General features: G+C 44.0%; 1 protein-coding gene across 1 annotated transcript; it reads right to left on the reverse strand.

The window, feature by feature from the left end:
* Positions 1 to 1,974: 1,974 nt before the first annotated feature.
* Positions 1,975 to 27,281, reverse strand: LOC120053287 (cyclic nucleotide-gated cation channel beta-1-like). Its single transcript, XM_039000423.1, has 32 exons — positions 27,189 to 27,281; positions 26,229 to 26,260; positions 25,961 to 26,066; positions 23,884 to 23,908; positions 23,669 to 23,753; positions 23,359 to 23,465; positions 22,584 to 22,638; positions 22,368 to 22,456; positions 20,178 to 20,520; positions 19,778 to 19,930; positions 19,477 to 19,536; positions 17,896 to 18,187; positions 17,730 to 17,766; positions 14,595 to 14,811; positions 14,082 to 14,323; positions 13,399 to 13,555; positions 11,517 to 11,618; positions 11,012 to 11,166; positions 9,804 to 9,995; positions 7,653 to 7,861; positions 7,420 to 7,470; positions 7,197 to 7,283; positions 7,026 to 7,090; positions 6,691 to 6,813; positions 6,463 to 6,604; positions 6,066 to 6,225; positions 5,888 to 5,985; positions 5,701 to 5,784; positions 5,412 to 5,530; positions 5,147 to 5,293; positions 2,327 to 2,513; positions 1,975 to 2,199 (listed from the first exon to the last, which is right to left on the reverse strand). The coding sequence occupies exons 1-32, from the start codon at positions 27,279 to 27,281 to the stop codon at positions 1,975 to 1,977; spliced, it is 4,239 nt and encodes a 1,412-aa protein (XP_038856351.1).
* Between the last annotated feature and the right edge of the window lie 194 nt (positions 27,282 to 27,475).

Consider the following 27,475-nt stretch of genomic DNA (forward strand, 5'->3'; position numbering starts at 1 on the left):
GTTATGTTACTGTGGTGTGTCCATTTTCCATTGTAAATCTATATCCATTTCTCAAGCTTCATATCACCAGTAATATCACTCAACCACACAAAGATCGACAGGGATTTATTTTGAATCACATAATGATTTATTTGGAAAAGAATCCACAAAAACATCAAACATTCATCATGGTGATATCAACACATTCAGATTTGCTGCGTGGTGCATCACAAATGCTATTTTTCTAAGCATGTGTTGCATGCGGCCAGCTTTTGTCATCTACACCAGTGGTTCCCAATGAGCAGTACTAAGACCTCTGGGTGTACTTGGCCTATCCACAGGGGTTACTTGAGAAGATTCATGAGACCATAGGCCTACTGGTAATATGCACATGGGGCACTCCAGGCAGAGCAAAATTCAGTTGGTGGTACAGTAACCAAAAGAGGTTGGGAACCACTGGCCTACACCATACATACCATTAAACACACATAAAGAACGTAGTCAACCAACACGATAACAATATTCACATTCAATCTACAGATTGTCTGGCAGTTTCGGTAGCTGGTTTTTAGACCTTATGTATTCCAAGTGGGAATATAGGATCTATATAATTATGTAAAACCTTGCATTGATTTCTGAAAAACTAACACACAAGGGTCTAAGTATTTCCCTGTGAAAACTAATGGAAAATACACACCCTTTGCTTTTCCATTTACAATGTATTTACAAGCCAAGAACTTATGAAACAGCATTTGATTAACAGTATGAAATAATAATATCATATCAAACTTAAAAACATGTCATGTACATATATAGATTGTGGACATGAGTCTTCTTCTGATCTGTCAAGTTAGTAAAAAAATGATAAACAGTCATTTTAAACATACCCATCATGTCAAAAGCTGTTGTAACTGTTGTCATCCTTTGTTCAGCTAAATTCCAAATGAATTTGTTAGCTATAGCTGTTGGCTCTAAAGTACATCTTTGATTGTCTGGCATGGTGAACTGACAGCATACCAGTCTTGATGAAATGATTAGCTACCCTGCTTAAAAGTAAATATTTGATTGTCTGGCATGGTGAACTGACAGCATACCAGTCTTGATTAAATAATTAGCTCCACTGCTACCTGTGCACATACAACAATATTTAGATTTACATGCTGACATTTGTATACATTTTTAAATCTAGGCCTGTACACGTTTCAACATTTCAGTTAAAAAATATATACATATTTGACCCATTCACCCCAGAAACATTAAACACTACCTCAAGGGCCATGAAAAATAAGGCAAAAATAACATATTCCATTGAACAAAACTCTATAAACAACTGGTCATCTTTACAAAACGTAAACATTTCTTATAAACATCAGCAAAATCTTTCCTCACATTCCAACATCTTTATAGTATTTCCCAATCACAATTCTCCCCTTGCTGAATAAATAGGAAATTAACAAAACTAGGGTTTAGGAGAAGGAATTTGTTTCCGAAAGCAGACATAACAGAAGACCTGGAGAGACCCCCCCCCCCCCCCCCCCCCCCACCAACACACACACACACACTCCCCCCACACACACACGCATACAGCTCTACCCTGTGTGACCGCTTTGTTATCTCCGTAACGAGATGATGTCTGTGTCAATTATTGCTGATTGGTACATTTACCCCTGGGATTGTAAACACAAACATATAGTGCAATGTCGAAGACATCAGTTTAGCACCCGTTTCGTCATCCCTGTGGAATTAGGTAGCCTAGGCCCTATACATAAGTGTCAAGGGGATAAGACAGTCAGTGAGGTAAAAAAAAAGAAGAAAGAGTCTATAGGTATAACGGAACGGGAACTGTGACTCTGTGACTCCTGAGACATAATTGGATGATCTTTAGGACCCATGGCTCTTCTCTCTGGTCTCCCTCTCTGCAACAGAGTATAGAGGGATAAACAACTGCATCCATTTCTCCACATGAAGACTGCTCTTAAAGCTTTTGGAGACAACTCATGGCTTTCTCTTTTCTTTCCTCTCCCCACTCTCTCCTGCCTCTTCTTCCGCCACGTTGTCCTGCTCCTTGGACAGCGTCTCACCTCTGTGACAATGGGAGGCGGGGCGGAGCAACGTGGAGCTGTCTGAGGTTGGGGACATGATGCCAGACTTGCGCTCTGGGTCCAGACTGGAGACTGGAGAGACTGGGGACAGGGGGGTCAGGGAGGAGGACATTGAGGGCTGTGGGGAAACAGAGAGGTTAGCTCATTCAGTGTGTGTGCGTGTGTGCGTGCGTGTGGGTGGGTGGGTGTGGGTGGATTGTGTGTGTATAGACAATGTGTGTGTTTTTGTACAGCGAATACCATACCTGAAGCGAAATACTGGATATGTTGGTGTTCTCCTTAATCTTTGCAAGGGTCCCTTTGAGGCCTGTTTTCTGACGAGCCATCTCCAGAGCAGCTTTAAGTAGCTTGGGTGTCTCTGTCCGAGGAGGGATCACCTGGGCCGGCTCCTTCGGAGGCTCCTGAGGCTTCTTGTCTTTTGTCAGCATATTCCTGTAGCCAGAAACATCAAACAAATCAAATCAATCAAATCAAATTGTATTTGTCATATGCGCCAAATAAAACAAGTGTAGATCTTACAGTGAAATGGTAACCTACAAGCCCTTAACCAACAATGCAGTTTTAAGAAAAATAAGTGTTAAGTAAAAAATAGTCTGGGTAGGCATTTGATTAGCTCTTCAGGAGTCTTATGGCTCGGGGGGAGAAGATGTTAAGAAGCCTTTTGGACCTAGACTTGGCGCTCCGGTACCGCTTGCCGTGCGGTAGCAGAGAGAATAGTCTATGACTAAGGCGGCTGGAGTCTTTGACAATTTTTAGGGCCTTCCTCTGACACCGCCTGGTATAGAGGTCCTGAATGGCAGGAAGCTTGGCCCCAGTGATGTACTGGGCCGTACGCACTACCCTCTGTAGTGCCTTGCGGTCGGAGGTCGAGCAGTTGTCATACCAGGCAGTGATGCAACCAGTCAGGATGCTCTCGATGGTGCAGCTGTAGAACTTTTTGAGGATCTGAGTACCCATGCCAAATCTTTTCAGTCTCCTGAGGAGGAATAGGCTTTGCCGTGCCCTCTTCACGACTGTCTTGGTGTGCTTGGACCATGATAGATTGTTGCTGATGTGGACACCAAGGAACTTGAAGTTCTCAACCTGCTCCATTGCAGCCCCGTCGATGAGAATAGGGGCGTGCTCGGTCCACCTTTTCCTGTAGTCCACAATCATCTCCTTTGTCTTATCACGTTGAGGGAGAGGTTGCTATCCTGGCACCACACTGCCAGGTCTCTGACCTCCTCCCTATAGGCTGTCTCATTGTTGCCGGTGATCAGCCCTACCACTGTTGTGTCGTCGGCAAACTTAATGATGGTGTTGGAGTCGTGCCTGGCCATGCAGTCATGAGTGAACAGGGAGTACAGGAGGGGACTGAGCACGCACCCCTGAGGGGCCCCCATGTTGAGGATCAGTGTGTTGTTACCTACCCTTACCACCTGGGGACGGCCCGTCAGGAAGTCCAGGATCCAGTTGCAGAGGGATGTGTTTAGTCCCAGGGTCCTTAGCTTAGTGATGAACTTTGACGGCACTATGGTGTTGAACGCTGAGCTGTAGTCAATGAATAGCATTCTCACGTAGGTGTTCCTTTTGTCCAGGTGGGAAAGGGCAGTGTGGAGTGCAATAGAGATTGCATCATCTGTGGATTTGTTGGGGCGGTATGCAAATTGGAGAGGGTCTAGGGTTTCTGGGATAATGGTGTTGATGTGAGCCATGTCCAGCCTTTCAAAGCACTTCATGGTTACAAACGTGAGTGCTACGGGTCGGTAGTCATTTAGGAAGGTTACCTTAGTGTTCTTGGGCACAGGTACTATGGTGGTCTGCTTGAAACATGTTGGTAATACAGACTCAGTCAGGGACAGGTTGAAAATGCCAGTGAAGACACTTGCCAGTTGGTCAGGGCATGATCGGAGTACACGTCCTGGTAATCTGTCTGGCCCTGCGGCCTTGTGAATGTCCGGGTTAGAGTGTACTCCGAGCATGCCCTGACCAACTGGCAAGTGTCTTCACTGGCATTTTCAACCTGTCCCTGACTGAGTCTGTATTACCAACATGTTTCAAGCAGACCACCATAGTCCCAGGAGGATAGAATTATGTTCAGATTTGCCAAATGTAGGGAGAGCTTTGTACACGTCTCTGTGTGTGGAGTAAAGGTGGTCTAGAGTTTTATTCCCTCTGGTTGCACATTTTAAAATGCGGATAGAAATGAGGTAAAATGGATTTAAGTTTCCCTGCATTAAAGTCCCCGGCTACTAGGAGCGCCGCCTCAGGATGATAATTTTCCTGTTTGCTTATGGTCTTATACAGCTCATTGAATGCGGGTTTAGTGCCAGCATCGGTTTGTAGTGGTAAATAGACAGCTTAAAAAAATATGGATGAAAACTATCTTGGTAAATAGTGTGGTCTACAGCTTATCATGAGATACTCTACCTCAGGCCAGCAAAACCTCAAGACTTCCTTAATATTAGATTTAGTGCACTAGCTGTTGTTTACAAATATACAGACCGCCACCCCTTGTCTTACCAGAGGTGGCTGTTCTATCTGCCGATGTAGCGTAAACCCTGCCAGCTGTATGTTATTCATGTCGTCGTTCAACCACGTCTCGGTGAAACATAAGTTATTACAGTTTTTAATGTCCCGTTGGTAGGATATTCGTGATCGTAGCTCGTCTATTTTTATTTATTGGCTAATAGGACTGATGGTAGAGGCAGATTACCCACTCGCCGTCACATCCTTACAAGGCACCCCGACCTACGTCCCCGATATCTCTGTTTCTTTCTCCTGCCAATTACGGGATGAGGGCCTTGTCGAGTGTCTGGAGTAAATCCTTCGCATCTGACTCGTTAAAGAAAAAATCTTCGACCAGTACGAGGTGAGTAATCGCTGTCCTGATATCTAGAAGCTCTTTTTGGTCATAAGAAACGGTGGCAGAAACATTATGTACAAAATAAGTTACAAATAATGCAGAAATTCTTATAGTGTACTACATTACACTCTAAAAATGATGAACTTCGAGGCACCCATAATATCAGTGGATTCCCATAAATAAATAAAGTAGGTTTTAGTCACTTTTTCCTCTCTCTCACCTTGCCTTCTTGCGGAGCAGCTTCTGAGACTCGGGGTAATGCACTAAAATCTCATTGAGGTCCTTCTTGTCCAGGATGAACAGGTTGGTGAAGCCATGAGCCACTACGTTGGCTGTTCTCCTGTTTCCTCCACCCACTGCAAGCAAGCTTTCAACCCAAAGAGAAAACATTTAAGGAGGAAAAAGTACTTTTTCCTGGATAAAATGTGTGCGCTTGCTTCAGAGAAATAAAGAGCACACGTCAGACTTGACATCAGGATGCTCACCTGATTTCCCCAAACACTGACCCCGACTTCAGTGTGACAAACACGGTCTTCCCGTCTGGCCCGCCCACCACCTGCACCTCCCCGGCCTTGATGATGTACATCTCCCGTCCAACCTCGCCCTGAAACACAGAGGGGCAGTCAGACAACTGGACAGATCTCCTGTTCTTTACAGTTTGCCTTACACAAAGAACAAGGAGCAGAGTGCATACAGACTGCACAGTAAAAACATTAAAAAAGAGATGCACGCACACAAACTCGCTAGAGAGGTGGATCTAGCTTTAGCCTTTACCTTTTTGCAGACATAGTCCCCCGGGAGGTAAACAACAGACCTCAGACTCTTTAACATGTCAAAGATCATCTGTCTGTCGCAACCCTGAAAGGGAGAAGAAAGCGTTGGTCGAGAAATATAGAGAGATAGAGCTCTTTAAATCTTCTGTGGTCTGAGACAGCCTGAAGAGGCCCTAAGACTTACGCACCTGGAAGAGAGAGACTTTACTGACAATGTCATAGTTGACATCCACAGCGATGTCCAGCCTCATCTTGTCTGGGAGCTGGACCAGAAGCTCCTGTTCATCTGCATAGACACCAACAGAGTCAACACAACACAAGACAAAGCAATGCAACACAACCCAATGAAAAGTAACATGTCCCTACCCAGCATGCCCTGGGACTGCCAGGTGTAGTTGTACCAGGTTTTGACCCGGTTTTGCACGTCTTTGGGGATACGGTAGGAGGCCATGTATTTGACAGTGTTGTCCATGCATGCTCTGTAGTAAGTCTGTCCGGAAGTGGCTGCACCAACCACATCTCTCATCTGCAAGAGACGGTCATTGCCCAATCAGGAGTCGACACCAATCACAACAGCCATTGACGACAGTTTAATCCGCTTATAATAGCACCAATGGTCAAATAAGGATTCAGAGCTAGATAAAAAGTAGTAGTCTTGTTAAACAGCAAATATCATAACATCTAGATATTTCATCCATAAACACACTATCATATTTTACATAATGCACTCTCAAACACATGTATTGATAATGTGGTCACCAACCTGTCCTATCATGATGGAAAAGGCAAACACTCCTACAAAGTAGTTGATGAGCTGAAAGATGATTTCAAAGAGCGTTGTGGGCTCCGGCAGTCCACCAATGGTGATCAGAGTCTTCACAGCAAAGTAGTAGCAGCGGATGTAACTGAGAAAGAAAAAAAACTGGATTAGAGGGACAATTAAACGATGATAGTGTAAAGATATGAGGTTAACAAAGGTGATTCCACACACCTGTTGCCCTTCCCATCATAGACCCACTTCGTGGAGCCCAGACCTTCATACGCAGAGATCCAGTAGAACAGACAGGCGTTGCAGTGGAGGCAGTACAGCAGGTAGGTGGTGGTCCGGATCACTCTAATCAAACCGGACAGAAGGAAAGAGACTGGGTTATACATACTGAGCTGCCCCTCACTTCTCTCAGAAAGACCAGGGCCTGCATTCTAAAAGCGTCTCACATTAATAGGAGTGCTTATCTAGGATCAGGCCCCACCCCCGTCCATATAATCCTATTCATTGTGATCTGAGCCTGGCGATACAGATCAAAACAACATGTTGACTGTGCTCACCTGTAAACATAGGCTTTGGTCAGGATGGCCTCAAGACGGTCGTTGAACTCGAAGAAAGACATTACCTGGAGAATTCAGAAAGATAACGTATTTTCATCGCAGTGTGAATAACACGATTGTATGTGACACGGTCTACCCAGGTGGACCACACAGGTGGCAGGTGAGCCTTGCCTTTAGTAGCCGTGGGAAGCGGAGGAGTGGGTTGATCCCAGTTTTAAAATAGAACAATTCCAGTGGCACAAGACTGATGACATCCATCTGGAACCCAGGGAAAAGCAGTCAACGCAGATACGCTCAGAAAATAAACGGACACCTCATTACATCGCTTAAAAACAGCCTCTCATTCAAAGCTGTTCAGTAGTGAATTCTGTAACATTTTCAGCTGAAGATCTACCTTGAACCGGAAAGTTTTCATGTAATTCTTTCGCATGTCCTTTTTGTCAAACTGCAATGTAAACAAAGAAAAACACATACATCAATGCTTTTGACGTGTATTTCTGTGTGTTGTATCTGGAAAATCTATTTGAGACATAAACTCTCGTCTGGCAACATGGTCTCCATGGAATACGTCAACATAGTGCCATTTAACAACTGCAGTTATATGTCGCCTTAAGCTGGCTGAATCACCACTATGTCGCCACCCCGGACAAACTGCAGGCGGGGCTGGAAGACCATGATGTCCAGGATGTAGATGAGGTCACACAGGTAGTCGGCTAGCAGCCACAGGTAGATGTTACTAGGGGTCTGGTAGGGGAAGGCCCAGCGCATCGGGATCAGCCACACGTTCCAGTTCCACGCCAAGGTGACGAAAAATAGCCACAGCACATAGACCAGATCTAGAGAGAGAGAAGCAGTGTCAACCTCCAGGAAAGGCTGAAGTTCCCTAAGCATCATCCCCACTCTTCAAAAGAAAGAGCAGGTACAGTGCCAGTCGAAAGTTTGGACACCTACACATTCAAGGGTTTTTCTTTATTTTTACAATTTTATACATTGTAGAATAATAGTGAAGAAATCAAAACTATGAAATATTACATATGGAATAATGTAGTAGCCAAAAAAGTGTTAAACAAATCGAAATGTATTTTATATCTGAGATTCTTCAAAGTAGTCACCCTTTGCCTTGATGACAGCTTTGCACACTCTTGGCATTCTCTCAACCAGCTTCATGAGGTAGTCACCTGGAAGGCATTTCAATTAACAGGTGTGCCTTGTTCAAAGTTCATTTGTGGAATTTCTTTCCTTCTTAATACATGTGAGCCAATCAGCTGTGTTGTGACAAGGTAGGGGTGGTATACAGAAGATAGCCTTATTTGGTAAAAGACCAAGTCCATATTATGGCAAGAACAGCTCAAATAAGCAAAGAGAAAAGACAGTCCATCATTACTTTAAGACATGAAGGTCAGTCAATACGGAACATTTCTAGAACTTTTAAAATTTCTTCAAGTGCAGTCGCAAAAACCACCAAGCGCTATGATGAAACTGGTTCTCATGAGGACCGCCACAGGAAAGGAAGACCCAGAGTTACGTCTTCTGCAGAAGATAAGTTCATTAGAGTTACCAGCTTCAGAAATTGCAGCCCAAATAAATGCTTCACAGAGTTCAAGTAACAGACATCATCTCAACATCAACTGTTCAGAGACTGCGTGAATCAGGCCTCCATGGTCAAATTTCTTCAAAGAAATCACTACTGAAGAACACCAATAAGAATTAGAGACTTGCTTGGGCCAAGAAACACAAGCAATGGACATTAGACCAGTGGAAAGCTGTCCTTTGTTCTGAGGAGTCCATATTTGAGATTTTTGGTTCCAACCGCCGTGTCTTTGTGAGATGCAGAGTAGGTGAACGGATGATCTCTGCATGTGTGGTTCCCACCATGAAACATGGAGGATGAGGTGTGATGGTGTGGGGGTGCTTTGCTGGTGACACTGCCTGTGATTTATTTAGAATTCAAGGCACACTTAACCAGCATGGCTACCACAGCATTCTGCAGCGATATGCCATCCCATCTGGTTTGCGCTTAGTGGGAATATAATTCATTTGTTTTTAAACAGGACAATGACCCAAAAACACACCTCTAGGCTGTGTAAGGGCTATTTGACCAAGAAGGGTAGTGATGGAGTGCTGCATCAGATGACCTGGCCTCCACAATCACCCGACCTCAACCCAATTGGGATGGTTTGGGATGAATTGGACCGCAGAGTGAAGGAAAAGCAACCAACAAGTGCTCAGCATATGTGGGAACTCCTTCAAGACTGTTGGAAAAGCATTCCAAGTGAAACTGGTTGAGAGAATTCCAACAGTGTACAAAGCTGTCATCAAGGCAAAGGGTGGCTACTTGGAAGAATCTCAAATCTCAAATATATTTTTTATTTGTTTAACACTTTTTTGGTTACTACATGATTCCATTTGTTATTTCATAGTTTTGATGTCTTCACTATTATTCTATAATGTAGAAAATAGTAAAAAATAAAGAAAAAACATTGAATGAGTAGATGTTCTAAAACTTTTGACTGGTACTGAATGACAGGATCAACAATTTAGGTCACTGAAAGATCAACCCATTAACCACTTGGTGGAGCCAAACTAACATTCTGATAAAAGCAAAAGGAAGTCTATACAGGAGAAGGAAATAGAGTTGGAGTCGAAAAGGGAGGAGAGGAAGAGGGTTGACTACAAGATTAGGAGCAGGGAGGAGGAAAGCAGGAGGATGAGAGAGGAGGGTTAAAGGAGGAGTAGAAGAGGAGGAGGTAGTGTATGCTCGGCGGAGGGGGAGCTCACTGGTGAAGGGGTCGATGCTAGAGGGGAAGCGGTAGTGAAGCAGGGCTCTGATCCAGCGAGGAGGCGTCACCTTGCAGCACAGTCTAGACTGGGTTTGCTGCTCCTCCATCTCCCTCTCAGGGGAAGCTGGTTGTGCTTCCTCCTCCGGCTCCTCTGGAGGTGCAGGAGGAGGTGTTGGAGCTCTCACAGGGGCTGCAGGTGAGAGAACAGAAGAGAATCACAGGTCAGAGGTGAAAGGTCAGGTTAAAGGGATACTTGAAGAAAGTTAAAGTAGCATATCGTTAGCTTAGTGTAATTGCTGGAAATCTCCAGGAACTACTAACCAGCTCCTCACAAAAGCAGGGAAATATACCTTCTAACTACACCAAAGCTGGGTGGTTGGTCATTTATAGTCTTACAAAGCTATACATGGTAATCTATATTTTATCCCCTTCCTCACTCTGTCCAGTTGACACATAGAGATGTATAGAGATCGCAACGTTGTATCTGTCTCATTATGGCGTCCGTGAGAGCACGGCCATTGAGATAGACAAAACTGTACGATCTCTATACATCTCTATGCGACAACGGGACAGAATGAGGAAGTGGAGAGAATCTCATTCCTTAGGATTATCAGTAAAATTAACAAATGTATAAAATATTGATTACTATGTATAGCTGTGTAAGGCTTTAAATGACCAACCACCCAGCTTTGGTGTAGTTAGAAGGTATATTTCCCTGCTTTTGTGAGGAGCTGGTTAGTAGTTCCTGGAGACTTCCAGCAATTACACTAAGCTAACAATTTGCTACCTTCAACTTCCTTCAAACTGCACTCAGAGACATAAAATGGTATCCATGAGTTCATCTGACTCTGGGTAAGTGGAAAAAAAGGAAGTATTTGCGGAAGTATTTCCTGATGCGGCTCACTTGTGTGTGACCGGAGGGCCCGAGCTGTGTTGTGTGTGGCTGTGTGTTAGCACTTGGAAATAAAAGCTATTGTAACCCTTCACAACAACTGTCTTATATTAGCCATGGGGTGAATTACTTTTTCGAAAAGTCCAATTGCTTTGGGAGTATTACGGTCTCTTTTGACATTAGCGCCCCTATTGGTAGTATTGTCAAACAGGCTCATTGTTCGTAACCCATGTGTGTTTGTAACTGTATCTGTCTATGTGTTGCAAGTGTTGTGTATATTGAGCACATGACCAGAGTGTACACGTGTTACACACAGGCAGTGGGACTGTCATCATCAGAGTCATCTGGGTCTATGAGTTTCTCTTTGGCCCTCTCTGTCCTCTCCTTAAACATCTTGACCAGCTCCTGTAGGCGCTCGTTCACCACGTAGCTGGCCTGGCTAGCGGACGACGCAGGCCGCTCCTTCAGCCTTCAAACACAAAACATCCATGGGTTAATTAACACACACACACCTGTCCCAAACACTTTCCCTGACATCACACATCACTGTTCTTCTGAAGTAAATATGAACAACACACAGTTCCACACGGACTCTTCTTATGTTGGTGTGAATAAAAGCACCGATAAAATGGAAAAATTGGTCTCCCACACACTTCTAAGTGTCAGAATTTCCGTCAATACGACCTTTCTAAAAACATTCACTGATGCTATGAGAAAGGTCATTCTGACCACATTGTCGACGCCCACTGGCCAACACATTTTGTGCAGGAGACACATGTAGCTAGCTAACAGCGGGGATGTGGAGGTATCAGTATTCACCCATCGTCTCCACTGAGGATGCTGGACTGGCTAGGCCACGCCCTCACTGCGGTCTCAGTCTCCTCTTCATCATCATCCTCACTCTGAGAGTGCAGGTTCTTTCTGTGGAGGGGAGGCAGGGAACAACACTGAGGCGCAGTAGGAAACTACGCACAGAACTGATCCAGAGACAGATGGAGAGGAAAGACCAAGGCTGCTCTCATTTGGACCCTGCCCTGTTATCAGAGTGTTCCCTGCAGTCTTGGCCTTGCCATGGGCATTACAGTCTACACAGGAAGGGAAATACAGTATGTGGAACATGGTCGAACATGATAACATTATGTTGGTTTAACCTGCATGTACCCTGAATGAGGCCCTGAACTATCTTGAGCATCAGCTCTTTTGAGTATACAGTAAACAATTCTAAAAACTATACAGAGAGGTACACAAGTTAGGATGGGGTGAAGGAGTGGCGCGATGCAGTCTGGGGGAATTGTTGACGATTGGAAAAATGGTGACTTGTGGATTGACGGATGGATGGATCCTTGACGTGACAATGACTGCATATCTTACACCTTCCTGGGATTCCTCTCACTAGGTCAGCCCATGGTTCCATCAACAGGGACAGAGGAGTGTGTGAGAGTGAGAGTGTGTGTTGCTGTGCGGGTGGAATAACTCCAATGGTTGGGGAGATGGTTGAGGAAGAGAGGCGGATGAAGCAAATCCGAGCCAATGGTTGGGGAGATGGTTGAGGAAGAGAGGCGGATGAAGCAAATCCGAGCCAATGGTTGGGGAGATGGTTGAGGAAGAGAGGCGGATAAAGCAAATCCGAGCCAATGGTTGGGGAGATGGTTGAGGAAGAGAGGCGGATGAAGCAAATCCGAGAAACAGAATGAGGTAGAAGAGGGAGAGAATCATAATCCCAAACAATCACCAAAAGCATTCGTATAATGAGTCACAGGACAGACGACCAGATGCCACACTGGAGATGCAGTGCAATATACTCCTCATCTGTTGATTGACTATTAGTACTGACATGACTGACAGCCATAGCAGACAACAGAAACACGGAACAGAACAAACACATCACAACATGAGACAGAACAGCGCAACGCAATACAAAGCAGAGCAGCCCGAACGAAGGACTGCAAACACAGGTGAACATGCTATTGAGAGACGCAGCCAGTTAAAGGAGAGGTAAAGAGACACTACACACCATGTGGATGGGGCTATCCACAAACAAAACAGAGAGCACTGCACATTTGAAATACAGTCTAAGACAGGGAGCATCAACTGGATTCAGCCGCGGGCCGTTTTTTCCTTGAGCGGATGGTCGGGGGGACGGAACGTAGACTACAAATTGGACACAAGAGGTCCGAACAGATATAATATTTGACTAAAACATAATCATTTCAAACTTTGCTTACATTTGTATATGATCACGTGTCTCTCTATCATGCGTGGGAATACCTGAACAGATTTCTTAAATTAAAATCACTTGGAGCTGATTTCCTGGTGTTTTTACAGTCTATTATGTCGCCCCCCCCCCCAAAAAAACACGTTATTTAAAAAATTTGCTCAGAAAACTTGGGGGGCCAAATAACACCACCCGCAGGCCGCCAGTTGGGGAACCCTGGTCTAAGATTGACTATTGTGTATCCATGCTCCGCTCTCACTCTTTATCAGCAACTTTGCTGTTTTGGCCAAAGCAATATAGGAGAGAAAAAGAAAACATACATTTAGAAGATATAATTATAGATTGGGAAATAAATCAATTCAATGGTAGTAGAACTAGTACAGTATTATACATTACTTAGACAGCGGTTATGTGTTTAGCTGCTTTACATGTATACAATACCCTTATTCCAAGTGGAAGCAATTTCATTTGGGAGTGTGGGCTCACCTCTGGCGGCTGGCTTTTGACACTCTGGGTACGGTCAGGGTCTTGAGGTTGGGGTCCTGGGGGGTGAGGATTTGGTGAATGTGTCGATGGTGCCCCCCTCCGCCTGAATCCACATCCTCCACGTTGACAGCAGGGTGCACACTGAGCCTGGAGCTCGCTGGGGAAGAAACAGGAAGACACTAATTTGACTCAACTATTCTCCAGGGATGTTATGGGGAAGTGGAACACAGCTAGTAATGAGGCTTTTGAACTGTGGTAAACACATGCTAGACACCAAACAGGACACTACAAGTGGCCTATACTCTGACTCTTCCTCTGTTGTTCAAGTGCCACTTGAATGCTTACCTATCACAAAACAGACATTACCAATCACAAAACAGACATTACCTATCACAAAACAGACATTACCTATCACAAAACAGACATTACCTATCACAAAACAGACAGCTGAAACTAATCTATAACAACAAAAACAAAACAAAACACACAGAGAACAAACAGAGTAGACCATTTAAAGCAAGAGCTTCCTGGAACCACAGGATCCAAACAACAACAACAACGAACGCAGTGCTAGTGTCAACAACGGACGACAACACAACATAGCCCAGCAGATCTAAGCACGGCACAGCACTGAACGGGGCAGCATGCCAGAGCGGGACGTCTGTGGGCTGCCGCTGAATCACCTGAGGGCCGAGCGGACGTGGGGTCGTCCTCGATGTGGAAGGCGGGGTTGGAAAGCCCTGACAGCTGCCTGGACAGGCTGATGGGGGGCAGTTGGGGGTAGGAGGGCACGTTGGGCATCTCCAGGGTACTATTGGGGGAGGACGGGGAGGGGGTGCGGGTCGGGGGGCGGTGGTGGAGGGGGACCTGGCGGATCATCTGGTCCATCTCCAGGTCAGGATTCTGCTGCTTCTGCTTAGGCATCCTGAGGCATAAGGCTGTTCAGGCGGTTCTGCACGTTGGTGTAGGATTGTCCCGCTCGCTGAGGTAAGTTGTATATCTGGCTGGGGATATTGGCCAGGGTTTGGGGTAAGTTCGATAACTGCTGGGTTAGGTTGGTGGGTAGACCGGGTAACTCCTGAGTTATTTGAACTTGGAGCTGCTGGGGAAGTTGGGACATCATTTGGGGCAGTTGAGAGATCTGTTGTGGCAGTTGGGAAACACGCTGGGACATTTGGGTGAATGGCCGAGTGTACTGGGAGAGCTCTTGGGCAAGTTCTGGGGGGAGAGAGGGCACTAGCTGGGTCACCTGGGAGGTAAACTGGGAGAGATTGGTGGGGAGCTGGGGCATAGGGGGAAGTTTAGGAGGGGTGATGTTGTGCTCTTTCAGCAGGTTGTTGAAGCTGTCGAGGCACGCAGGCACGTGGGGAACACGCATGAGACAGCTCTTTACTGCATCACAGCTGGCAGGGACTGGGAGGAGAGCACAATACCGTCAGTCAGGCACTAGACAACACTCATCCTAATTAGGGCCGGCCCTGGGAAAAATCAACATAAGCGGTCACTTAGGGCCCGGCCGCTAGGGGGCCCCCGCACCCCTCCTCAAAAAATATATATAAACAGTCAGGTCCATGATTATTGTCACCCTTAAAAAATAAATAATACAAAAACCGGCAACCAGATTTTTGTCTAAAATGTCCTGTTACTGGGTAAACTTGACCTTAAGAAGGGCGCCAGGACCAGTGGAAGAAAAATAACTCCATAACATCAAAGATCCACCACCATATTTTACAGTACGTATGGGGTTATTTTCTGCATATGCATCTTTCTTTCGACGCAAAACCCACCACTGGTGTGCGTGGACAAAGAGCTCTACTTTCATGTCAGCTGACCATGGTCAGATGGTTATGAAAATAGAGGTCTTTGACACACACACCAATGGTGGGTTCTGCATCGAAAGAACTATACATATCAGTACATACACACAATATCTAGGTCTAATACATAGTACAGTGCAAATTTCAATTCAATATATATAAAATGGCTGTGTCTCTTCACAGTCCCCTTTGTGCAGTAAGGTGTTCTTTTATCTGTTTTTTTAAACTGGTTTTATTGCTAGCTTGAGTTACCTGGGGTGGCAGAGAGTTCCATGTAGTCATGGCTCTATTTAATACTGTGTGTTTCCCAGTCTCTGTTCTGGACCTGGGGACGGTGAAGAGACCTCTGGTTGCATGTGTTGTACCGACGAGTGTCTGAACTGTGTGCCAACTGCTTGAACAGACAGGTCGGTACCTTCAACAATTCAACACCTTGCACAAAGACCAATAGCGATGCAGTCAATATCTCCTCAACTTTGAGCCAGGAGAGACTGACATGCATGTTACTGACACTTTCCCTCCGTGTACATCTAAGTGCTATACGTGCTGCTTTGTTCTGGAACAACTGCAATTTACTTATGCCCTTCTTTGCCGCACATGACCACACAGCTGGGCAGTAGTCCAGGTCCGACCAAACTAGAGCCTGTAGGCCCTGTCTAGTCGACTGAGACGTCAAGAAGACAGAGAAACGCCCTATCATGGACAGGCTTCTTCCCATGTTAGCAACCATTGAGTCTGTACAGTATGTTTTGACATTTCCCCCTCTTCTCTGCACGGTCTCGACTTGCTGCCCATACGAGAGCTTCGGTAGAGAATGTGTGATCAACAAACGGTATGAGTTTAGATACAGATATTTTAAAACAGAGTTGGTCCCCGTTAAGATACGTTTATGTGATAATGCCCGAGAAGCTGGTGTTTGGAGGATATATTGGCACGGGTGTTGTTAGGCCCGAGACGAAGTTGGCTTCGAGGGCATTATCACTTTTATACAACCAACATATTCAAATAATGACATTTTCATATTTTCATATTGTTTTTTAATTTTGATGAATTTATTCATATTATTTCATCCTTCCACAATATATAGTCCCCCCAAAAATCTGGGGTTGCTAACCAAGCCGGCTGGTCGCTTGTTCTATTGGTTCGGTATGCCAGAGACACGACCTGGTTGTTCAGTCTTTTGTTCTGTATTTATGGAAGCAACCCAGTCATTCGTTCAAAATGTTCCATTGCCATACTGTCTGGCATCGTTCTTATCCCTTGCTTGCTAGCTAGCCAACTACGGCTAACAACAGTAGCTGCATTTGTTTAAGCTGTTTTCTAGTGACATTTATTTGCATACATCCATAACAATGAGCTAATGAGGCACGATTTCGCCTGGCATAGAAAATGTGCTCTCTCGGAGGACACTGTTGTTCAGGGGAGCTAGCCAACAGCACAGCTAACACAAGCACTTCAAACTGAAGCTGGAAAGACTGCAAACTAGCGGCACTTCGTTTCGTTGTACCTTTTTTCAATTGACATTTCTTTGTATAAGCTTATTCATGATTTCGCCTGCCTCTCTCTGTCGTCCCAACCCCTACTTGTTCATTACTATGGGACAGTTGGAGATCAATTTGAATATTGAAACAATGTTGCAAATATCGGAGAGACAGACAGCAAGGTTGATACAAATCTCCGCTCTTGAAAACTAAATGTTAGCCTAAAAGAAATGTGAGATAATGTCTAGATGCTTTTTATAGTGGAAATCAAGTTTATAACTTCCCTGCCGAGGAGACAGTGGATTGTGCAGTCAGATGGAACAGAGTAAATAGGTATTTTAATGTCATAGATTTAGCCGGTGGTAACTTGTGGAATAGACACCGTCTGGAATGCGCTTTTAACCAATCAGCATTCAGGATTAGTCCCACCCGTTGTATAATGATATTTAAACAGTTTCCACTCTTCATCTCCCCGTTATTCATGAGCTGATCTGCTATCTGTATAATCATCAACTCGATTTTGCCAAATATAGGAGATATCTCATTCGTTGAAGGAGGTTATCTAGCAAGCTTAGCAACTTTGGTCAAAGATAGTTACTCTGTCATTACTAAATATCAGTTTAATTTACTCTGAAATCTTTACATAGTGGCGCAGTCAAGCCAACAAAGGCACTGCGCCACTCTTATTTGGGGAGAACCCTGGCATAGTGACCATATCTTGGTTTTAAACACTTTAAATAGGCACTTTGCTGTATTTCCCGGGACACTCTGGATAAATATGAATTATTGCCGGTATTGAAACTTGGTAGAGTTTCGGGAAAATATTCATCCCTACACTGTGAGAGATCATGAATGCACGCATGCACGCAACACGCACGCACGCACGCACGCACGCACGCAATGCATTCTCCGCAGATAAAGGATTGGTCAGGTCCATCATGGGACTTGCAACTTTCAAACCAAGAAACACATTAAATTACAATATTCCCTTACAAACATAAACACAATCGTATTATAATGAACAAATACTTACCACCACAGCCACCCTCCTCTGCAGTCTCCCCCTCCTCCTGCAGAGACAGTAAGCAGAAAAGAGGAACAGAACAGCCATGAGTGACTGAACAACAGCAGGGAATAGCATTTACTGACAGGTACCACAGCTGCACAGGCCTCAGGAGAAACCATTACTGTGACTTTACCTTGGTAGTGGTGTCAGGTGCGGTTCCGTCCTCTGCCCCCTCTGCTTTCTGTGGTTGTTGGGTCACCGGTTCAGGTGCTACTTTGGCATCCTGGGCCTTTGGTTTAGGGTCAGGCTCTGCTGTCTTGACTGGATCTGGTTCTGGGCTGGGAGGAGGGGATGGAGAGGCCCTCTGGGACTTTAGCTCTTCCTGGGGCTCTGGTTCAACGTCGGGTGATGCAGAGTCACGCTCTGACTGAGCAACACTTTTTGCTGCATCCACTGGCTCCTCCTTAGCAGGACACACCTGACACCTACAGTACATGGGCAGTTAGGGCTACATCAGAGAAATATGCACACAATGATATGAACACAACAGAATGTTTCTCCCTGATGATCATAATGCCTCCCCCCTAAAACCATATTGCATAGGTAGAGCAACAACAAAACAGCTCACTTGGTAATGCTAGCCTACTAATACCCTGCATTATGTAATCAACCTAGCAACCAGTTCAGTAGCCAATCAAGATAATTCCCTAGAAGAAATAAGTGTACAGTTTGGAATAAACAAAACACATTTTCAGACATTTAGTTTGTTGCCAGTAAACGGTTAGCAACAGGTACATAAGTGTTAGATCTGGGTCAAAAACAATTCGCATAATATGGACAAGGTAGCCTTGACAGGCTAATTGCAGTACTCACTTGGACACTCAAGATATTTCGAGTGCATTAGGTAATAGTATCCCTCCTAAGACGCATCTTTGCGACATGAACGAATATGTTGTCAAGTTTGCAAATGTTCTGCTGGGTTTAAAAGTTTTGCAATAGAGAGAGAATCGTCTCCCTCAATGGATTCACCCGAGACAAACCTGCGCCATCCTGTACCCGCGTCGAAGCAGAAAAATAGGAAGTGCGCTCAGTTACTAAGGCAACCGTCGAGAGGGGACCATTTTGGCAAGGGAAGCGATGTGGTTTCTATGAGGATGAGGATAAAATGACGCTAAACGGGCATCCACGAGAGATTTGGAACAAGCCTGGACAAGAAATGCTCGATGTGAATGTGATTACACAAATTGTTGATGATAGGCTAGTTTGCAGTGGATTATGGCAGGGTTTCCCTAACTGGGTCATGAGCCCCCTGTGCACGTTTTGGTTTTTGCTCTAGCAAATACCTAAATAATATGACACAAAGCACTTTCTCAGGTCCTGCAGAGGAAAATTCTTTACATTGGTGTAACAAGTTACCAACTGACAGTGCAAACACATAGCCTACTGTTGTTGTTTTTCACTCTGAGAAGCATTGAGGCAGCTAGTGAATTTCACAAAGGTACTGTAGAACCTTTATGGGCATATGCCCCTCTCTTTGTTCCGGTTATTCTTAAACCATCTTATTCTACACGCTTAGAAAAAAGGGTTCCAAAAGGGTTCTTCGGCTGTCCCCATATGAGAACCCTTTTTGGTTCCAGGTAGAACCCTTTTGGGTCACATGTAGAACCCTGAAAAGGCTTCTTCAAAGAGTTCTCCTATGATGACAGCTAAAGAACCCTTTTAGGTTCTAGATAGCACCTTTTTTTCTAAGAGTGTATGAGTGGGTATATCTTACTCTGTCATCTTATTCTTAGTGTGCTCCACCTCACTCTCCTCCTCCCGTAGCATGTGTAACCTGTTCAGGGCATGACATGGACACAGATAAGACAAACACAGTCCTACCTCCCCTCACATACGTGTACAGGCATATAGGGACTTCACACGTTTATGGCCAGTTGTCTCAAACCATGACCCCAATAAATGTTACATTTACTTCTATATAAGTCTAGGGCAGCAGGTGGTTGGAGCTAGCCTATGCATTCTCTCTGGAGTAGGCAGGGGACCCCGAGGAGGTTGAGGCCTGAGTGACAACTTACTCTGGGTCCTCGTCTTCTTCCAGAATGGCTTCCTGGCTGTGAATGGAAAGCTTGATTGATTGTGCCTCTTGCATCTGCCTGATGGCCGTCTCAGCTGTGTGTCTGGCCACCTCCTCCGCCATTCGCACCAAATCCACTCGCTCCTGGGTCATCCTGCAGAGATGTGCACGTTCTGGGATATTACTAGTATGTCATGTGTAGCACCCAAGTTAACTTTATTTAGCTAATTGTATTACTCCATCAGACTGGGGAAAAAAACGAAAATCTGGTTAACCCTATGAGAAGATATGCAACTTTTGTTGGTTCACCATAACCCGACTGAATGTGTGAATTAGTGACTGTGTGTAGGCTGCTGTGATATTCTACATAAATATTTGATCTTGTCTGACTCCTTCCTTACCGTTCCTCCATGGTAGCCATAGCTACGCCCTCAGCCTCTCTCTTGATGCTCTCTATGAAGGGAGTCCACCTGCCCGTCTGAGTCTCAGCATCCTCCAGCGATGGTGTTGTAGACTCTGGCACATTTGGAAGAGTCTGTTCAGGCTCTTCTGGTTTCACTGGTTGTTTTGGCTGTGCCGGCTGTGACTGAGTCGTCTGTGTTGGCTGTGTCGTCTGTGCGGGCTTAAAAGGCTGTGGTGGTTCTGACTGCATAGCCTTGGATGGCACTTCCTGATTCAGATCCTTCAGGTCTGCTTCTACTACTTCCTCCAGAACCAGGTCCACTGCTTTGGGTTGTTTAGAGACTGTGGGACAAGCAGCCACACAGTAGGTCACTGTCTTTGTCTGGACATGACACGGCACCCAGAGTCAACATGTTAATGTGAAGATTAAATTGTGTTCGAGGTGTAGCATTTGAATTGAGGGAAATATTTGAAATCCACAATTAAAATATGACATCCTCTTATTTTATTTTCCATTTAAAAGCAATCCGCCCAAAGGAATAGTGTGCAAAATGTTTTGTTGAATTTCATATCATCAATCTCTTAACATGACACATAATATTTCATATGACATCTTTATTATTTTTAAAATAATATTTCACATGTTTTTATACTGTCAGCCATACTGTTCAGACATTATGTCATAATTTATAATCTATTTTATAATAACTTGATTGCCTTGACTGTGTTTGTCAAATCCTCTTTGGTGGATTTCACTCAAGTAAATTCAATCAAATCAAAATAAATAACATGACAACCTTAGGCCACATAGTTCAAGGCGATGAGAATAGGTCACAAGGGCAAAACATGTCGTTTTTTTATGTGCGCTTTTTTAGTGTCATAAAATAATCTCTCATGGCTTAAGTTTTTGATGTGCAATTATGCCACAAGCATACAATACAAGATGGTAGTTTAATATGGTATCTTTCATGTACATAAACTATGAGTATCAATGTTGCCTGATAGCTCTATGTGTCTGTATGTATTTTCTAATATAATCTCTTAATGCATCCAAATTATTGCAAAGATTACTTCAATGAAGACAAGACCCATTTCTTGCTACATATCGACAAGAGTTGAATAACTGACATCAACAGACAAACAGTTAATTTTAATAAACTGACATACACTGACTATATACATTTAAAATCAAACAAAAATATCTACAAATCCATAAAGAAAGAGGAGTTCAATTTCTTTTGAAGCAATGTCTCACAGCTACCGGGTTGATCAGTTGAGCTGTATAAATGTCCACAATCATCTATGTCAGTAGGAGAAGATGGACTGAGTTAGGTTCTGTCTGAAACAGAGCAGTGGAAGATGGACTGAGTTAGGGTCTGTCTGAAACGGACCAACAGAAGATGGACTGAGTTAGGATCTGTCTGAAAGACCAGTGGAAGATGGACTGAGTTAGGGTCTGTCTGAAACGGACCAACAGAAGATGGACTGAGTTAGGGTCTGTCTGAAACAGACCAACAGAAGATGGACTGAGTTAGGATCTGTCTGAAACAGAGCAGCAGAAGATGGACTGAGTTAGGGTCTGTCTGAAACAGACCAACAGAAGATGGACTGAGTTAGGGTCTGTCTGAAACAGAGCAGTGGAAGATGGACTGAGTTAGGGTCTGTCTGAAACAGAGCAGCAGAAGATGGACTGAGTTAGGGTCTGTCTGAAACGGACCAACAGAAGATGGACTGAGTTAGGATCTGTCTGAAACAGACCAACAGAAGATGAACTGAGTTAGGATCTGTCTGAAACAGACCAACAGAAGATGGACTGAGTTAGGATCTGTCTGAAACAGAGCAACAGAATATGGACTGAGTTAGGGTCTGTCTGAAACAGACCTACAGAAGATGGACTGAGTTAGGATCTGTCTGAAACAGAGCAACAGAATATGGACTGAGTTAGGGTCTGTCTGAAACAGACCAACAGAAGATGGACTGAGTTAGGGTCTGTCTGAAACAAACCAACAGAAGGAGAGGGTTACGGTCTCTTCGGTTCTTTAACACTTAGTAAAAAAGACAATTAAATAAATGAAATAGAATGTGAGTCTATTATGTGATTTAAGATCTGATTTTATTTTGAACTGGGACATCATTCTGAAGGGAAGAGAAATTAAAAAAATAAAATAATAATAATAATAAACACTTACCATTCTGCACAACTTCAACGTCATCTCTTGATCTCGCGACAGGCTGTGGCATCTTGAGGCCGAGGCCCGTCACAAACCAGCCCACGACACTGTGGTACACAGAGAAACACCTTACTAACGGGCCAAAAGGAACACAGAAACTTACAAACTGACACACACAGACAGCTGAGCCTACATTGTGACAGGAGTAGCATAGCGCCCTCGGGTGAAACTTACTTGGAGTTTTGTGAGTCCTCGTCACCTTTGAGAGACTCAGGAGGTGGCGACAAAACTGAGTGGAAAGGAGAAGACAGGTGTACAACAGTAGCATAGATGTACAGCTAATAGATTTAGACTATAAGGGCCAGTTTCCTGGACACAGATAAAGCTTAGTCCAGGACTAGAAAGTTATTTCAATTGAGATCCTCCACTGAGTATGCTTCTTAGTCCAGGACTAGGCTTAATCTACACTGAGTGGACAAAACATTAGGAACACCTGCTCGTTCCATGACATAGACTGTAAGCTATGATCCCTTATTGATGTCACTTGTTAAATACACTTCCATCAGTGTAGATGAAGGGGAGGAGACCGGTTAAAGAAGGATTTTTAAGCCTTGAGACATGGATTGTGTACGGGTGCCATTTAGAGGGTGATTGGGCCAGACAAAAGAAAAAGTGCCTTTAAACAAATGGGGTATGGTAGTAGGTGCCAGGCGCACCGGTTTGAGTGTGTCATAAACTGCAACACTGCGTTTCCTGTGTTTATCAAGAATGATCCACCACCCAAAGGACATCCAGCCAACTTGACCCAACTGAGGGAAACATTGGAGTCAACATGGGCCAGGATCCCCTGTGGGACGCTTTCGACACCTTGTAGAGTCCGTGCCCCGACGAATCGAGGCTGTTCTGAGTGCAAAAGGGGGTGCAACTCAATACATTAGGCGTTCCTAATGTTTGTACAATCAGCGTATGTCCAGGTAACCGGCCTCAAACATTTAAACTCTGACTGTACCTTTGTCAAGAGATGACCTCTTGCTCTGGGCCTTACTCTGGGCCTCTACGTAACCTGCAGGGAGCATCACAGGCTGAGGAATAACATTCTTAATCCAGTTAACCACTCTGCAACGCAAGACAGACAGGGAGGAAGAAAGAGAGGGGGGGTAGAGAGAGAGGAGGGGGGGTGGGAGAGGATTAGGATTAAGACAAGCTTTGTCAGCAAGTAAAGGTTGGATTTGGCTGTGGAGATGTGTCTGTTCAGTGAGGTAAGGATGGAAGGCAAGGTGGGAGGGGGTGGGGGGGAGGGAGGTCTCTGTGTGACTCACTTGAGGGGGAACTGTGGTACCCGATCCTCTTCCTCATCGTCTGAAAAGATCTCCACCACAGGTATGTGTGGGAGGGGCTCTGCGTCTAGACAGACAATAGACCCCATCAATAACCGGTTATAAGCAATCAACAATGAGTCAAAGAAGTTACAACTTTTGTGACATACCAGTACACAAAAAAATGGGATTGCTGTGTGACAAATGTAAACATATACCTGGCACATCTTTCATGTTATAAACCTGAAAAAAAGAAGCCAGAGTCACAAACTTTCATTTTTACAATGAAGGTTATATGGAATATTTACCATATTACTGTTTTGATCATTTTATGGTGTGTTATTACATTATAATAGTTTAAAATGCTCCTCTGATGTCCAGTTATGTATGGCAGGGTGTTGTTTTAAAGGAATTAGGAATCTACTGATATAATTGTACCCATATCTGTACCTATGAATTTGAAACTTTCTTTAACCACAGGATCTGGAATATGTGAATTGTGTGCAACTTATAAGAAGGTGGAAAAGAATGCTGCTCAAATGTTCAGAATAATGTTTTCGTGTCATAATCATTAGCAATGTATCCTATTGCACGTGTCTGTAAGATAAGGAGTAGATTTCATCAATCATTGATATCATTTGTCCACAACTTCACCATTTCTATTCTATCCTTGAATCCTTCAAATAAATGTTTGAACGCATGTGAAGCTTTAGAGCAAATGCTATGGTGGATTGATTGCAGACTACTGATTGTACGACTACTCAGACTACTCAGGAGGTAGATGGGTGTCCGGCCCAGATACAGCCTGTTATTTAGCTGTACTTACACATGGCTCTGCGATATACTCTTCGTGCGTCTTAAGTACATAAAGGAACATAAAGTAAGAAAAACTTGTTACGGGGATTAGAAAAAGAAACTCCAGCAAAATGGCATTTTTGTTATGTCAGATATGAATAATCAGCATGTCAGATATGAATAATCAGCACCCCCCAAGCTAATGTCTGAAAGCTGAACAAGAATATAATTGAAACTACAGCAGGCGGACCTCGGGAGAGCCTGGGAAGCCATAACCACTCAGTTTTAAGAGGGCTCGATGCTTTTAAAACTAACAGTAGGCCTACTGTATAAGAAATAGTTAAATGGAGTAGACACTTATGAGATAATGGTGAGAGGAAGTCGGTAATGTCTTAACACCATGGATCTCATAACAGATTATTACATTTCTAAACCTCTCTTGTGGTATTACGTTGCTTTCGCGTCTCATTCACAGCTCTCTGAAAGCCCTGTGACACCATTGGCTTTGATTAAGCTAGTTATTCAAAAGCCTGTTACATCATTATAGACCATCGCCGGTTATTCATCAAGCGGGGAGCAGAATTGTTTTACAAAAGTGATTTTAAGTGAGAATATCGCGTTATCATGGGGAGCTAAGATTTTAATGTAGCATCATTACTAGGCATGTAGTAATTATGTTTTAAAAGTTATTATATTGTTTAAAAGCTATTATGAGGCAACCTGACAAAAATGATGTTTTAAATTTATGTTTAATCTAGGAATAAAGTATATATTTTTTTTTTTCACCTTTATTTAACCAGGTAGGCCAGTTGAGAACAAGTTCTCATTTACAACTGCGACCTGGCCAAGATAAAGCAAAGCAGTGCGACAAAAACAACAACACAGAAATACACATAATAACACAATAGAAAAAATCTATGTACAGTGTGTGCAAATGTAGAAGAGTAGGGAGGTAAGGCAATAAATAGACCATAGAGACGAAATAATTACAATTTAGCATTAACACTGGAGTGATAGATGTGCAGATGATGATGTGCAAGTAGAGCTACTGGGGTGCAAAAGAGCAAGAAGATAAAATAACAATATGGGGATGAGGTAGTTGGGTGTGCTATTTACAGATTGGTTGTGTACAGGTACAGTGATCGGTAAGCTGCTCTGACAGCTGATGCTTAAAGTTAGAGAGGGAGATATAAGTCTCCAGCTTCAGTGATTTTTGCAACTCGTTCCAGTCATTGGCAGCAGAGAACTAGAAGGAAAGGCGGCCAAAGTAAGTGTTGGCTTTGGGGATGACCAGTGAAATATACCTGATGGAGCGTGTGCTACGGGTGAGTGTTGCTGAGGTGACCATTGAGCTGAGATAAGGCGGGGCTTTACCTAGCAAAGACTTATAGATGACCTGGAGCCAGTGGACCTGGAGCACCACGTGCTCTCCTGAAGAAATACATCTACAATCTACTTCCACAGAAACCGTGACATGGTGACATGATAGTGTCAACTCACCTCTGTCTCCTCCTCCTCCTCCTCTCGAATATCCTCTCTGTACTTGTCATCCGGCTGAGGCACCACTTTGCTCAGTCCCTCTGCTATCCACTTAATCATCCCATTCCTGTTGGAAGTAGGAATCGTCAGTCAATTAATAGAGCTATCAAACTTTTTTGAAAAAGATGATATATTTCCACATTTCAACATACGTTGAAGTAATATACAGCAACAAAAATGTCAACAGAATCAACAAAACCAACACTTCAAAAAAGTCCTCTATTTGTACCTTTCGTCCTCTCTTTGTACCTCCTGCAGTGACTGATGGATGGAAGCAGAAAGTGGAGGGATAGAATTAGAGAAACATAGAATCACATATTAACCCTTTATACAGCTTAAAAAAGACCTACACTGACTCAATTACAGACTGGTTGATTGATACAGGTAGTGTTTGGTACAGTCTAACATTCACCCTGGATACTGAGTTGGATCTGCTGAGGTTAGGGGTGCCTGTTGGTTGAGGCAGAGCACTGGTGAAGCCATTGGAGAGCCAGGTCATCACTCCACTCTGACTCTGACTCTGAATACTGAGAGAGAGAGAGAGAGAGAGAGAGAGAGAGAGAGAGAGAGAGAGAGACAGACAGACAGACAGACAGACAGACAGAGAGAGAGAGAGAGAGAGAGAGAGAGAGAGAGAGAGAGAGAGAGAGAGAGAGAGAGAGAGAGAGAGAGAGAGAGAGAGAGAGAGAGAGAGAGAGAGAGAGAGAGAGAGAGAGATCATCATCATCACCGTCATGGCAAAAAGTCTGTATGCAAGCAGACCAGACTGCTCACAGGTCAAATTTTACACACATACCCATTGTCCTCTGAAATATCCTCTTTCTTCTGTTTGGTTGGTTTTGCATTGACTGTTGAGATTCACGTACATAAAACAGAAGCGAAGAAGAGGGTTAACAAATTGAATAGGCATTTATAAAACACACGTATTCACAGTTGTTTCATTGTTTTACAAAGCTATGATACACTGTTTGAAGAACAGAGGCATTACCTTCTTTTTTGACTTCATCTTTAGACACTTTTTGCTTTTGGAGAGAAAGATGGAGAGAGACAATCAGGTAATGTGAAGAGGACAAGTCATAAATAATATATATTTTTTGTAATTTTTAAAATATTTTTGGTGCTATCTTGTGAGGTGATCAGGTATACAGGTGAGTTGATTTGTGAGCAGGTGTGATTAGTGTGTTCTTACTGGTGATGCAGGTGCGGGATTGGCTGTCTCCTGTCCCAGGGAGCCAGGGGCGTCAGGGGGCTGAGGAACCACTTTCACCACCCAGTTAAACATCCTGAGACAAAGGCAAATAACAGGACAACAGCTCAGTAACTATGGCAACATCTGCCGAAGTGAGCATCCCATAATATGAATAAACCAGATTTGTTTCTATGTCATCCGGTACCTCAGAGACATTCAGAATGTCACATATGCTGCAATGGAACATGAAACTCCTGAAGGTTCATCTAGCCACTTCAGAGACCATG

The sequence above is a fragment of the Salvelinus namaycush genome, chromosome 9 (genome assembly GCF_016432855.1).
Source record: "Salvelinus namaycush isolate Seneca chromosome 9, SaNama_1.0, whole genome shotgun sequence".
In the NCBI taxonomy this organism is placed as follows: domain Eukaryota; kingdom Metazoa; phylum Chordata; class Actinopteri; order Salmoniformes; family Salmonidae; genus Salvelinus; species Salvelinus namaycush.